Source organism: Mus caroli, chromosome 11 (genome assembly GCF_900094665.2).
Source record: "Mus caroli chromosome 11, CAROLI_EIJ_v1.1, whole genome shotgun sequence".
Lineage (NCBI taxonomy): Eukaryota > Metazoa > Chordata > Mammalia > Rodentia > Muridae > Mus > Mus caroli.
Window position 1 is genome coordinate 17,718,599 of NC_034580.1, and position 16,524 is coordinate 17,735,122.

The window sequence follows — 16,524 nt, forward strand, 5'->3', positions numbered from 1 at the left end:
TGTGTGTGTGTGTGTGTGTGTGTGTGTGTGTGTGTGTGTGTGTGTGTGTGTATGTGTTTGAAATGCTAAAGTGCATGTGTATGTGTGGAGGCCAAAGGTCCATGCTAGGTGTCTTCTTTAGTCTTTGCTTCATTTCATATTTTGAGCTGATCTCTCACTGAACGCAGAACTTGCTGTCCAACCAGTGAGTTCCAAGGACTTTTCTGTCTTTGCCTCCCAGGGATGGAATTTTAGACACATCCTGCTGTGCCTGGGTCCTGGGGATTGGAACTTAGGTGCTCATGATTGACCAAGTACTTTCCTAGCCCCGTTTTCATTTTATGTAAATTTATTTTACACAAAAGGGGTTAAAGTTTGTGCTTAATGTAATAAATATTTAAAGTCATATCATTTATAGGAAAATGGTTAGAAATATCAACATAACAAGCAAAATAACCCAGACTCAGAAAGGCAACTATTATGTTTACGTTCATGTACACATTTGAAATCAGAAAGAAATGAAATTAGAACCATTAAGGAAGAGGAAGACTGAGCAGGCAGAGTGATGGTAGGGAGGAGAGAGACAGTCATGGCATTTACACTTGCTAAAAATACTAGCAGTAAGACTTTAAATTATAATATTTATATTATTACACTTTAAACAAATGAACCTTGTAACAAAACACAGCATGGTTTTATTCATAGAATTGTATAAGTAGCCCAAATCATGAAAACAAAACAGAGAGTTTGTTGTCAAGGCCCTTCAAGGGGGATAGTGAGAGAACCTGTTCTCATTAGTTAGTTGGTTTTGCAGAATAAAAGAGCCCTGGGGATGTGCTTCATTCAACAGGTACAATGACAGACACAACATAGTAAAGCTGTTAACATGACAAAATGAAAGAACACTTCTTGCCTTACAGGCGCTAGCTGGAAGTATAAATGTCTACTATTATTTAAAATATAACATTGACAAACCATAAAGCTGAGAATAGTTGTGGACTAGTTTGAGTTCTGATCAATCACATTTGAAAACCAGTATACAGTGTGGTCCTAGCAATGACAGGTACCTAAGGTGTTATAGGATGGTGTGGATGTAAATGTTAACTATGAAATAAAGACCACAGACTTTCTTAAGTATTACAGATTGCATAGCCACATGACATATTTTTATATATAAGAGTATAGCTGGGAGTTTTTTTGAAAGAGTATAATTGAGGGAAACCATTTATACTGAAAATGCATTTTAAAAAAATCATTTTCTTAAACAATATAGAATTAATTATTTACACCATTTACTCTGTACTAGGTATTTAAAGGATATGAGAAAATATGTGTATGTCATATATAAATACCATGGTATTTTATATAATGAACTTGAGTTTCTACAGATGTGGATCCATGAGGAACCCCATAGTAGGCCATCCATCGATACTAAAAGGCTATAAATAAATCAAAATGACAAATCTGAGGAAATAACAGTGATGATCTGGGGCTCAGAGCTGGCACAGCCAGAAACACTTGCCATGTAAACACGAGGAGATGAGCTCAGATCCTCTGCATGCGCATAAAACCCAGGCATGGTGCAACACCCAGTGCTATCAGGCAGAGCAGCAGAGGTAGGACAGCCCTTGGGGCTTGGAGGCTAGTCTGGCTAGCTGAAGAGGTGAACTTCACATTCAGTGAGAAATTGTCTGAGAAAATAAATAAGGTAGAAAAACAATTTAGGAAGACAACTGGTGTTGACCTCTGGCCTCTATACATCATGAAGAAGTGTGCACCCATACATGTTTGCACACACACATACATTTACCACAAACAAGATAAAATAAATGAGCTAAACTTTTTCATCAAACGAAAACATGACAAAGCAAAGTCTAACGGTGTGTTGAATATAGAGCATGCAGATAGACAGATGGTTTGGGGAAAATACATAGAAAAAAGAAGAAATATTGATTCAAAAATGTTAAAAATAAAGAAGAGAATGTTTCAGACACACAGTGGAAACTTACTGTACATGCACAACTATGTGCAATCTAGTAGAACCTGAATGGAGGGAATGTTTCTGAAAATGAGTAGGAGGCTAGTTCTGCCATATGGTTATATCTTCATCTTTAGAGTCTGTGAATGTGTAGCTACTTGGCAAAGTAGACCTAGAAAATTACCTACATCATCCAAATGGACCTAAAATAATCAAATGATCCACAGCCAGATATGGCTACAGCATAGCAGACACAATAGAACAGGAGAGAGAGACCTGGCCTGCTGACACTGTCCTGATCCATATTAGCAGTCTAAAAGGAAGGACGGCAAAGCAAAAACTCTGGTGATGGCTAGAAAAGGGGAGGAGCCTCATTTCTGAAACCCTAAGAATTTTAAGAGATGAACTCTAAAATACTTGAAATAATGATCTGGCTGTGACTTAGTCACCAATGATCCAGATGTCTCAGCATGTACAGCAAGCTGGCTGAGCAAGAGCAGGACTGGACATAGCTGCTAACTTGAAGGCAGATGGCAGACAGCTAACTGCTGTCATTCCCTGCGTTTTTGATATCGAATTTTAATAATGAATACATTTCTGTCTATTCACAAATCTTCAGTCTAATAGTGCTAGTACATGTCTGCAATCCTGGCACTTGAGAGCTGAGTAGAATTGTGAGTTCAAGCCCAGCCTGGACTATATAGAGTAGGACACTATTTTAAAATGGTCCTGATGAAAGAAAGACAGGCAGGTAGACAGACAGATCCAGATATTAGTATTTTACATGACCCTCAAGAATGAGTGATTATTGTTTTCTTTCCATTTAGGCCCATCCACTTATCAAATATCTGAGATGATAAGGAGAAAATTTGATGTTAAAGACATTAAAAAATATTAAAACACAGGAGGCATGGTAGTGCATGCTTGTGAATCAAAACACTGGGAGACTGAAGCAGAAGAATCCATTTACAGTCAGCCGTGGCTACATACTGTCTCAGACCTAAAAAAAAAAAAGTCTCCCTCCAAAGAAATATAATATGCGCGGTTTGTTTAAAATATATAAACAAAGCTATCAGTTGACTATATATCATTTCTGTACTGGAGGATGTGCCGTTTATGTAGATCACTGTGAAGTAGCTGAGGCCAGCACTACACAATCTTAAAGGTTCCCCTAAGATGTAGTTGCCCTTGCATACCCTTCCCCTAAAAACACCACTCCTCCCTTTTCCTCTTCTTTTTAGTTGCTGACACTTTCTGAGCATCCTCTTGCTTCCATCTCCATCACCATCACCACCACCACCACTACCATGCGCCGTCTGACCTTTCCCACTTCTAAATATATTTTCCTTATCAATAGCATGGAAAATACTATATTTGAAAACTGTGAAAAATAGGTGGGGCATAGTATTGAACACCTGTAAACACCGTCTGGGCAACATAGTAATCCCACACCTAGAACCCAGTGAGTGGGTTTATGATGATTGTCACTTCTTCACAGATCTGGAGTGGCATGTAAGACCAGCACACCATGAAGAAATCCTCTAGAGTCGATCAGCTTCTGACCATGCCTATGGAGGAACATCTTGACTGGTTGACTTGACAGTGGTGATCACCATCTCTGGGTTTTGTGGGTAGCAGGCTAGCTGAACAGTGGTGTTCATTGCTCTGTCTCCCTGAGCAGATGTGATGTGAACAGTTGCTTCTAGCTCCTGCTGCCCTGACTTCCTGTGTGATGAGCAGGACCTTGAAATGTAAGCCAGAGCAAAGCTGCCTTCTTTCAAGTAGCTTTGGTCAGCTATTTAATCCCAGCAACGGTAGAGACACTAACGCAGGAGGGAAGCTTGAAGCAGACTGAATGATGCCAAAATATTGTCAAAGATTTGGGATAATCCTGGCCTTTTCACAAAAATCCACTAATGAAATTGTGGAGTTCTTCTCAAGCTGTTAGTATACAATACTTAAAAATAACTACTGAAAGATTTTCTTTTCTTTCAAATAATATCCTTCTAATAAGCAAGTTACTCAGTAAAATAAGCAGGCTCATACTATCTTATCCCAGGAGCTTGACAAATATCTCTTTTCTCCCCAGTGATCCAGACCTTCCTCTTTCTGATGCCAAGGGGTAGAAGTACACACTGCTGTGGTCTATAATTTTCAGTGATCAATGTTGAATTCTATAAAACTTTTGAAAATCCAGATCTTTGATATATATATATATATATATATATATATATATATATATAGAGAGAGAGAGAGAGAGAGAGAGAGAGAGAGAATTAAGTATTAGTAGATTAAGGTATAGAATACTTGTATTTCATTTTTCCTAAGTGTTCTGGCTGAAGTTCTGGGACAGCACAGTACCCAACTGATCTCTTCATTCACTTACAACTATGTTTTAAGTACAAAAATAACACATACCAACAGGTCAACACTTCTTAAAAGATTATGTTAGGGATTTCCTAAATTGTTTAAAAGATCACTATGAAGAATTCTTGTGAACAGCTCAGCTCTTACTGGCTCTATGTTCTTTTGACTTGAGAATTTACAATATGATTGCTGTGTAAACATCAGAGTTTTCTAAATATTGTTCAGTGTATGCACAGAACTGGCCATGGCTTATCTTGCACTTATCAGCTTGTTTATTTTGATTGCCCTGTACCTGTATGTCTAACAAGAGAGCTGCTACTTTGTAAATACTTTAATGGCTTCTGTTAGGTAGAGCTGTCAGTTTCACAGACAATTTTATAAAAGATTTTCATTCTTCCATGTGATTACACACCTTGAAATGTGTCTTGCCCTGAAAATCCTCTGGAGACTGGGTGGTATCTTCTTTGAAGGCACAGAGCCAACAGAATAGAAAGATTTAAGAATAATGTGGAAGATCATGTCAAATAACAAATGTGATCTGCACTGAATTGTCTTGAGTCAAACCATTGTTGAAATGGACAACTCAGACTTTATACCCAACATTTCAGGAACGTACTATCATGAAGCAAGAATCTGCTCTCCAGCCCAAGCTAGCCTTGAACTGCTCATCCTCCTGCCTCTCCCTTCCAATGCTGATCATGACAGATGTGTGCCACTGTTCAAGACTAATCTATCACTTTTGTTGAACAAGTGAGGAAAAAGAAGGTCAAAGAGATGAGATAGTTTGTCTTAGGTGACTGTTAAAGCAGAGATCATATCCAGTCTCTTGAATCTTCACTGCTGTCTTTCTGTCCTGTGAGCATCCGGCAGCATGTGTACAATAAGAGAGAATAAAAACACTGCAAGAGACAAAAGAAACAAAAAGAAGCAAGGGAATGAAATATTTTGAGCCACAGAAGGGGCCTCACGAATCAGGAAATATGTTGAGTTTTATAGGTCACAGAATCTCAGTTTAAACTACTCAAGTGAAACAACAGTGGCTATGCTCCAATCAGATTTCATTTGGACACTGAAGTCTAAATATCATATCCTTTTCACATGCAAGAATGTATCATCTTTTAAATAACGTGAAATTTTAAAGAAAAAAAAGTTTACCAATTTTCAGTGTTGGTAAATAACTAAAAATAACTTTTAAACACTGTAGGTTAAACATCTGTCAATTGAATTTGGTGCATGGACCACAAACTTTGTCCGAGAAAAAAAGACCAAAGCAAATTTCTAAGTAATTCTGGTTTCTTTTGTTTTCAAGAGTGAATAGAGAATTCAGTAATGCTGTATACAAACTAGACTTAACAAATATATACAGGATATTCATAAAACTAGAATACACATTCTTGTCAAATTCTCCCAGAACATTCTCTAAGACTAACCCAGGTTAGGCAATAAAATAGGTCTATTTTCTTTTTCAACTTTGCTGTGATGGGACTCAAACAAAACCAGGATCTCTACACCTCCAGCCCTAAAGTAAATCTTTATCATATAAAGTTTCTTCTGATCACAGTGGAATTAAACCAAAAATCAGTAGCAAAAGTAAAGCATGAAAATCCATAAATATTTAAAAATAAAGCAACACACATACAATGAGCCCAAAAAAAGAGAATCACAAAATTCTAAAACTTTTTGAGAAAAGGGAAAATATGTGAATTTATGATATATATTACAAAAGAAGAAAGCCTCAAACCAGTAGCTTAAACTTTATATCTGAGAAATGTATAAAAGAACACATTAAAACAAAAGGAAACAGAAGAGATAATAAGATTAGAACAGGCAACAGCACAGGGTAGAAAATGACAAAAGGCAAAGCTAATGATACCTAAGATACAGCTCTCCAACAAACCGCAGATCTGACAGGACAACCAAAGCAGCCCTGCTAACATCAGAAGTGCCTCCAGGAATCATAACCAACACATCAGATAAGGGGCTTAGCCAGCATCATGTAAGTGCACACCACCCTCCTGAGATAGATCAGATATAGAAACAGGCATACAATTAGTAAGTGAACTGAATTAGTGACCAAAGCCTCCCAACAGAGAGAACCCCAGGACCTGTTGGCCTCACTGGAGAAGTTTACTAAAGGTTTAAAGACAAATTCCCAACATCCCCATTCAAGCTCTTCCCAAAAGAATGAGGAAGGGATTTCCCAGAACTGTTTTTAATAGGTAATGGTCTAATACCAAGTCATACAAAGGCAAGGAAATATATTGACCAAAAATTCTGATTATACTGATGGAAAAGTCCTGAGCAAAACACTAGCAAAACAGATTTGAAAATATAAGCAAGACTTAGACACTAAGATCAAGTAGGACTTACTTCTGGAAAGCTAGAATGGTTCTACAAGTGAAAGCCAGGATAGTCTGTCCCACTGACTGACTGAGGGCCAGAAGTTTAAGGATCTTCCCAGTGCTAGTGTAGCATGTACAGAGTCAACACTTTTGCATGATAGAGAATACTCAACAAAGCACAGTAAAGAAAATTATCTTAACATAAAAAAGGCTACCTATGACAAACAGCTTATAGCAAACTGAGTAATAAGACTAGCAGCCAGAGCTGCCAGGATGGTTCAGTGTGTAAAAGCATGTGTCACCAAGCCTCATTTCTGTCCCCAGAGCCACATGGTAAAAAGACATAATTGACCTTTGTGTGTGCACAATGGTTCATGCACACCTACAATACAATAAGTAAATACAATTTTTAAAGGACTGAAAGCTATTTCTATAGGGCAAAGAGAAATCAAGATGTCTGTTATTTACATTTATATTATTTATATCTAATGAGGTACTGGAATTTGTTAGCCAGGTTAACTTTGCAAAAATATTTAACAGGAAAAAAAAGCATTTACAAATTACATGGTCATATTATATATAGAAAACTCTTAAATTTTAAATTCCATTGAAAAATTGAATGACCAAAGTGTCAGAAGATACATCAGCATGTCAACATGCTCAAAGGGAGTGATCTAAAACAGTGATGATAGAAACCACTCTGTCTACAGTGGTTTCAAAAGAGCAAACTAACCCTTACCAAGGAGGTGAGAGATTTTTACACTGAAAACAGTTGTTGAAAGAAAGTAGAGAGCCAGGTATGGCGGCACATACCTGTAGTTCCAAGAGTTTGAAGACTGAAATGGAAAGATCCTTTGAGTCCAGTAGTTCAAATACAGCCTACACATGCATGAACTGTCTCAAGAAAAAAAAAAAAAGTAAAGACAAAACCAGAAAATACATCTCATATCCATGAACTAGAAGACAGCTATTGACAAATGGCAACTCTACTCAAGGCTACTGACTAGTCAGTAGAACTGCTATCCCAGTGCAATGACAACTTTACAAACAGCAAAGACGGGCCTTAATTTCTGTATGGATTTATCCATTTACACCTGTGTACATGTAGCATGCTATGCATGTGGAACTCAGAGGACACCTGCAGGACTAAGGCTTCTTCCTCCATTACCTGGGCTCTGGGGATCAGACTCAGGTCTTCAGGCTCAGTGGTGAGCAATGCATACCTACTAAGCTATCTTGATAGCCCTCTATTAAACAATTCATGTGGAATTGCAAAGGGTGCTGAATAGTCAGGGAAAACCTGAGGAAAATGTCAGATATGTCATACTTTCAGGTTTCAATGGTAGGGTAATCAAAACACTGTGATACTTAACTAAAGATAAACCTATAGACCCATGAAATAAAACACAGTGAAGACCCCATACATAAACTTTCAGGTAGGTGGTTAAACAGTTTTCAACACACACACACACACACACACACACACACACACACACATTTTAAAACAACTTGAAAGTTTTGAAATAATACTAATCTAAATAAAATGTTTTTAAAAGATATCTTGGAGGCTTGGGGAGATATATGAGCAATTAACTGTGTTCTTGCTCTTGTGTAGGACTTAGATGGGCTGGCATTTGGCTGTAACTCTAGTTCTAGGGAACCTGACATCGTCTTACCTTCTCTGCATATGGTGCACAAAAGCACATATACATACACATAAAATACCATAAAGTGATTTAACTTTATGTACTATATATTAAATTAGAATGATTTCTTATAATTGTCCAAAGTAATAAAATACTATGGCAATTGAATAGCATTAAGAAAATGTAGGGTGCCGGGAGCTGATCCTGTGCCACAGTGCTCCATACCCAAATACCATTGGGAGAGAGCAGGCCTCCCAGGAGTGCTGACATAACTGTGAGCACAGGTAAGACCACCACTTCTGTTCAAATTCCTGACCCAAGAGGGACTCCCCCCGCAGAGCCATCACAACACAGGAACCAATGAACAGCCACGGACAGGATCCTTCCAGTTTCCATCTGCATCCTGGAGCCAACCCTGTGCCACAGCTTTCCATACCCAAATTCCTTCAAAGGAGAACAGGTCTCCCAGGAATATAGACACACAGGCTTGCAGAAAGCACAAGCCACAATCAGAGACAGCAAGACCAGCTAACACCAGAGATAATCAGATGGCAAGAGGCAAGGGCAGGAACATAAGCAACAGAAACCAAGGCTACTTGGCATCATCAGAACCCAGTTCTTCCACCACAGTGAGCCCGGGTTGCCCCCAACACACCAGAAAAACAAGACTCTGATTATAAATCACATCTCATGATGATGATAGAGGACTTTTAGAAGGACATAAGTAACTCCCTTAAAGAAATACAGGAGAACACAGGTAAACAGCTAGAAGCCCTTAAAGAAGCAACATAAAAATCCCTTAAAGAATTACAAACAGGTGAAAGAATTGACCAAAACCACCCAGGATCTAAAAATGGAAATAGAAAAACTAAAGAAATCACAAAGGGAGACAATTCTGGAGATAGAAAACCTAAGAAAAAGATCAGGGGTCATAGAAGCAAGCATCATCAACAGAATACAAAAGATAGAAGAGAGAATCTCAGGAGAAGAAAGATACCATAGAAATCATTGACACAACAGTCAAAGAAAATGTGAAATGCAAAAAGATGCTGACCCAAAACATCCAGAAAATTTAGGGCACAATGAAAAGACTAAACCTAAGGATAATAAGTATAGAAGAGAGCAAAGAGTCCCAACTTAAAGGGCCAGTAAATATCTTCAACAAAATTATAGAAGAAAACTTTCCTAACCTAAAGAAAGAGATGCACATAAAAACATAAAAGAAGCCTACAGAACTCCAAATAGATTGGACCAGAAAAGAAATTCCTCCTGTTACATAATAGTCAAAACACCAAATGCACAGAACAAAGAAAGAGTATTAAAAGGAGTAAGGGGGAAAGTAACATATAAAGGCAGACCTAGTAGAATTACACCAGACATCTCACCAGACATTATGAAAGCCAGAACATCCTAGACAGGTGATATACAGACCTTAAGAGAACACAAATGCCAGCCCAGGCCACTATACCCAGAAAAACTCTCAATTACCATAGATGGAGAATCCAAGATATTCTATGACAAAGCCAAATTTACACAATATCTTTCCACAAATTCAGCCCTACAAAGGATAATGGGTTGAAAATGCCAACACAAACAGGGAAACTACACCCTAGAAAAAGCAATAAACTAATCTTTCAACAAACCGAAAAGAAGATAACCACACAAACAATAATAATATCAAAAATAACAGGAAGCAACAATCACTATTTCTTAATATCTCTTAACATCAATGGATGCAATTCCCCAATAAAAAGACATAGGCTAACAGACTGGATGTACAAACAGGATTCAGCATTTTGCTGCACATAGGAAATACACCTCAGTGTCAAAGACAGACACTACCTCAGAGTAAAGGACTGGAAAACAATTTTCCAAGCAAATGGTCCCAAGAAACAAGCTGGAGAAACCATTCTAATATCCAATAAAATCAACTTTCAACCAAAAGTTATCAAAAAGTATAAGGAAGGACACTTCTTACTCATCAAACAAAAAAAAATCTATGAAGAAGGACTCTCAGTTCTGAACATCTAAGCTCCAAATGCAAGAGCACCCACATTCATAAAAGAAACTTGACTAAAGCTCAAAGCACACATTGTACCTCACACAGTAATAATGGGAGACTTCAACACCCCACTCTCATCAATGGACATGAGAAACAGAAACTAAACAGAGACATATTAAAGCTAACAAGTTATGGACCAAATGGATTTAACAGATACCTCTAGAATATTTCATCCTATATCAAAAGAATATACCTTCTTCTCAGCACCTCACGGTAGCTTCTCCAAAACTGACCATATAATTGGTCACAAAATGGGCCTCAGCAGATATAAAAAGATTGAAATAATCCCAAGCATCCTATCAGATTACCAGAGACTAAGACTAGTCTTCAATAGCAACAAAAACAACAGCCCACATACACATGGAAGCTGAACAACACTCTACTCAATGATAACTTAGTCAAGGAAGAAAGAAAGAAATTAATGACTTTTTAGAATTTAATGAAAATGAAGGTGCAGCATACCTAAATTTATGGGACATGATGAAAGCAGTGCTAAGAGGAAACTCATAGTTCTGAGTGCCTCCAAAAAGAAACTGGAGAGAGCATACACTAGCAGCTTAACAGCACATCTGAAAGCTCTAGAACACAAAGAAAAGGCAATACACCCAAGAGGAGTAGACAGTAGGAAATAATCAAAGTGAGGGCTGAAACCACCAAGTAGAAACAAAAAGAGCTATACAAAGAATCAACAAAACCAGGAGCTGGTTCTTTGAGAAAATCAAGATAGATAAACCCTTATCCAGATTAACCAGAGGGCACAGAGACAGTGTCCAAATTAACAAGATCAGAAATGAAAAGGGAGATAACAACAGAAACTGAAGAAATCCAAAAAAAAATCATCAGATCCTACTACAAAAGCCTTTTTTTCAACCAAACTGGAAAATCTGGATGAAATTGACAATTTTTCTAGACAGATATCAAATACCAAAGTTAAATCGGGATCAGATAAATCATCTAAACAGTCCCAAAACCCTTAAAGAAATAGAAACAGTCATTAAAATTCTCCCAACCAAAAAAAGCCCAGGACGAGATGAATTTAGTGCAGGATTCTATCAAACCTTCAAAGAAGACCTAATACCAATACTCTTCAAACTATTCCACAAAATAGAATCAGAAGGAACACTACCCAACTCATTCTAAGAAGCTACAATTACACTGTGTATTCTCCCTTGGAGATGGAACAGTTTCTGTCTAATCAGGAACTTGTCACAATTTCCTTTCATAGAGAACTTCATAAGAGATTTTTTTTTCTACTTCTATCATGTTTGATGTTTCAAATAGATTTTAAAAACTGGTTGAGTGCATATTACCTTTAGCTACAGAAGACATCATGTATATTTAAGAGGCATTTAACTATTATAAATTATTTTGTTGACTTAAAAAATGTCAATACTGAGTTGTATATTTTAAAATACATTTTATTAGTTTAATAAATAAAATAAAACAAACTAACTCCAGTTGGGAAAGCATCTGTCAGTCTGATCCTTAATCCTTAAGGCAAAGAAGACTTATTTCCTTGGTTTGTACTGTATACTGGCATTTTCCACAACCAAAAACTGCAGAATTAAATTGTTATATTAAACTCTTTAGTATGCAAAAAAGGTGATTAAATTGTTGACAAATCAACGTGAATAGGCAAAGTACAAAAGAATTTTTAAATTTGATTTTGAGAACTCATGTTGTTAACCTCATAGGTAAACAGAATGATAGCACTTATCAGAGACAGGGTCTGTCAGGGTTCCCACCCCCTGCTACCAAGCACTACTTAGCAAACAACAAAGGAGAGGGCTGCAGTAGGCATGAGAAAATTGTTAGCCATGAGCTCCTTAGCAGAGACTGTATTTCCATTCTCTCACATCTCATCCATCTCATACACAACAGAGCTCCTGGGGCCCTTGGACAGAAGAGACATGCTGAATGAAGGTTTTGCCAGCTCAGCTCTAACGCCTGAAGGAGAAAACAAATTTCCAGGCCTTCTTCCTTCCATTGGTTCAACACACATACAAACTCTTCAACAGAAAATACCAAATGGCCCTTCATGCAGGTAAGATATAGTAAGTTAGGAGCTTACTGCATACAGAAGTATTTCACATTCAACAGATGTGACCTTGCAGCTGATTTCTCTATGTTGAGTTTGTATCCTGCCACTTTGATGAATGTGTTTTATCAGATCCAAGAGTCAAATGATTCAACTGGATCAATTCTGTATTGTGTCATCTACAAGTGGAGATAACTGTCTCATTTTCTCACTTATATCCCTGTATGTATTTCTGTTATCTTATTGCTATTTTCAAGACTCCAATCTCAGTATTGAATAAGAGTAGAGAGAGTGAAAACCTTGTCTCATTCTAAGCTATGGAGGAAGTGGACTAGATATCTTTTCATTTAGCATGATTTTGTCTACGGATTTAATACATACAGCCTTTGTTCTGTTAGATGTGTTCCCTCCATACATAGTTTCTTCAGGACCTTCATGAAAGTATGTTAAATTGTCAACTGCCTATCCTGGACCTACTGAAATAATTGTGCAATTTGTATTGGTATATTCTGTAATGATGCATTAAATTTTTTGATTAGCTTATTTTGAGTCAACCTTACATTTTGGGGATAAAAAAACTTAGTCATGAAATATATAATCTTATTAATATATTCATTGAATTTACTTTTTAAGGTGTGTGTGTGTGTGTGTGTGTGTGTGTGTGTGTGTGTGTGTGAACCAAGTGAGTATAATTAGGGTTAATTACAAAAATAAGGGTTAAGAGTCATTTGGAGGATTGTAAGCAACTTACCAGAGTGGCTATAGCACAAAAAAAAGTCTATCCCTTCCCAGAAATTATTTAATTGCTTGTAAGTCTGGATTCCTCTGGTACCTGGATACATATGGTACACATAAACTCATCCAGGCATGTGCGTGTGCACACACACATACACACACATATTAAAAATCTTTTCTTTCCTTTTAAGTTGTTTGTTTTTTGTTTTTTGTTTTGGCTTTTTTTGTTTGTTTGTTTGGTTGGTTTGGTTTTTCAAGACAGGGTTTCTCTGTGTAGCTCTGGCTGTCCAGGAACTCACTCTGTAGACCAGGCTGGCCTCGAACTCAGAAATCCATCCTGCCTCTGCCTCCCAAGTGCTAGGATTAAAGGCGTGCACCACCACTGCCTGGCTTAAGATTTACTTTATGTATATGAGTATAAGTACACTATAGCTGTCTTCAGACACACCAGAAGAGGGCACTGGATCCCATTACAAATGGTTGTGAGCCACCATGTGGTTGCTGGGAATTAAACTCAGGACCTCTGGAAGAGCAGTGAGTGCTCCTAACCACTGAGCCATCTCTCCAGTCCATATTAAAAATCTTCTTAGAAGATTTTTATTTTTAATTCAGTAAAGGGCAAGACCTCATGAGTCCCTCTTCTTCCGTGACAGTGTTGGCTTGCCTAGTCCTATGCCAGCCTTGCACAGGTGACCACACTGCTGAGAATTCAAGTGCGACAGCATCCAGAGGTCAGCATTCCACAGCTTTTCACCCTTCCCTCTCACACCTACATGTATTCACTCTTACATGGTGTTCCCTTATCCGTAAGGAGGTGATGGAGATATCCCACCTATAACTGAGAATTCAGCAACTGCACTTTCGGCACTTGGACATCCATTATGAGTCTGTGCAATAACCACTGCCCACTACAAAATGAAGCTTCTCTGACCACAGATTGCAGCAGGACAATTCTGATAACTTAAATTTCAGTATGTAGAAGTGTCTTAGTTAGGGTTTTACTGCTGTGAACAGACACCATGACCAAGGCAAGTCTTATAAAAATCAACATTTAATTGGGGCTAGCTTACAGGTTCAGTGGTTCAGTCCATCATCATCAAGGTGGGAGCATGGCAGCATCCAGGCTGTCATAGTGCAGTCAGAGCTGAGAGTTCTACCCTTCATCCAAAGGCTGCTAGTGAAAGACTGACTTCCAGGCAACTAGGGTGAGGATCTTATGCCCACACCCACAGTGACACACCCATTCCAACCAGGTCACCCCTATTCCAACAAGGCCACACCTCCAGATGGTGCCACTCCCTGGTCCAAGGATATACAAACCATCACAAGAAGGCAGTTGAACAGGCACATCCTGTCAGTTATCAAAACAGCATTAGCATCTTCCTTGCTAAGGTTTATAGAATTACTGGCCATGAGTTATTGGCAAGGTTTATAGATCTACACTCAAATTCCCTCATGTGAGCATTCCTGAAGTCTGATAAAAAACCATTGGTTGCCAGTCTGAAAGCCATGCCACCTTTGCGCCAGTGGGTCTTGTCTAGCAAGCCATTAGATTAGCACAGAGGGTTGTTGGTCCATAACCCAGAAAAGACTTGACCAGAGCCATCTCATGCCAGCCCACATAGCTCTGCTGGCACTTTAAGGGCTGTCCTTCAGGAGGAACCCTCCTGCTCAGTGTCGGTTTCATTCCTCTGTGTTTTAAGCCCACAATAATATGTTGTCTTTATCAAGAGTCTTCCAGTCTACTTCTGCTGACAGCCAGCAGGAATAACCATGTCCTTTATTCTGGGGAACTCAGGAGCCTGCTGCTGAGGTTTTAGTTAATAACCTTATGTTTTCTGGGAGTGGGGTTATCTACTTGCACAGGGTACCTCTGTCCACACTTTTATCTTTAATTAGCCAACAGAATAGTGGGTCATGTTTTCCCAGTCTTACAGCTTCTTCACACATACTTAGCTCTGATCAGCCCTCCTCCCATCCATCCTCCATGTTGCTCCTCCCCATCCCTGCTGAAGTAGTCTGTGTTCAGTGTTTACCTTCTACTCTCAAGAAAAGTCTCCAACTCCTCTGTTCTCTTAAAGCCTCTTCCCCTTCTTGTTGGACCCTTTCTAGTTTCCTGGTTTCTATACACACTTCCACATAAATCCACATATACAAAAATTAATTTATAGCATCTAAATCTAAGAATGGGTTTGTTTTCTTTGAGCCAGAGTTACTGCACTTAATGTGATTTGGCTGCATCAACTTTTCTGCAGTTGAACAAAACTGCACTGAATTTATCTCTCATACTTTCATTGTTAGGCTGTTGGTTGATGGCCATTCAGCTGACTGCATTTTCTTGCTATTGAGAACAGAGCAACAAACATGAACATGGAAGTGTCTTGGAGGGCACAAACTGCTTTGGATATCTGTCACATTTATAGAGGCCTCCTCAGTGATTTCCAGTGTGCACACACACTCGCACATCAGAGAGCAATTCTTCTCCTCCTGCCAGTATTTGTTGTTGTTTTCATGATGGTAGCTATTCTATGCTGAGATAAAATATGAAAGATACAATTCACAAACATGAAGTTCAAGAAGAAGGAAGACCAAAGTGTGGGTACTTCAGTTCTTCTTAGAAGAGGGAACAAAATACTCACAGGAGCAAATACAGACACAAAGTGTTGAACAGAGACTTAAGGAAAGGCCATCCAAAGACTGTCCCACCTGGGGATCCATCGCATATACAGTCACCAAACCCAGACACTATTGCAGATGCCAAGAAGTGCTTGCTGACAGGAGCCTGATATGGCTGTCTCCTGAGAAGCACTGCCAGAGCCTGACATATACAGAAGATGGATGCTTATAGCCAACCATTGAACTGATCACAGGGTCCCCAATAGAGGAGTTAGAGAAAGGACTGAAGGAGCTGAAGGGATCTGCAACCCCATAGGAAGAACAACTATATCAACCAACCAGAGCTCCCAGGATCTAAACCACCAACCAAGGAGTACACATGGAGGGACCCATGGCTCCAGACGTATATATAGTAGAGAATGGCCTTGTTGGGCATCAATGGGAGAAGAGTCTCTTGGTCCTGTGAAGGCTCAATGCTCCAGTATAGGGGAATGCAAGGGTGGGGAGGTGGGAGTGATTGAATGGGTGGAGGCACACCGTCATAGAAGCAGGAGGAGGGGGATAGGATAGGGGCTATCTAGGGTGAAAATCAGGAAAGGGGATAACATTTGAAATGTAAATAAATAAAATATACAATAAAAAGTGCTAAGCATAAAAAAGAAAACTTACCTAGGATAGCAAAAACTCTTCTCAAGGATAAAAGAACCTCTGGTGGAATCACCATGCCTGACCTAAAGCTTTACTACAGAGCAATTGTGATA

The 16,524-nt window shown here is 38.6% G+C and overlaps 1 protein-coding gene across 5 annotated transcripts in view; it reads left to right on the forward strand.

The window, feature by feature from the left end:
* The window catches only part of Wdpcp (WD repeat containing planar cell polarity effector), a 333,990-nt gene that overhangs the window by 274,330 nt on the left and 43,136 nt on the right, over positions 1–16,524 (forward strand). For all 5 annotated transcript variants that reach the window (XM_029483315.1, XM_021175452.2, XM_021175454.2 and 2 more), the window contains one exon: positions 12,256–12,418. In XM_029483315.1, the coding sequence (XP_029339175.1) occupies positions 12,256–12,418 (163 nt within the window). The remainder of the gene's footprint in view (positions 1–12,255; positions 12,419–16,524) is intronic.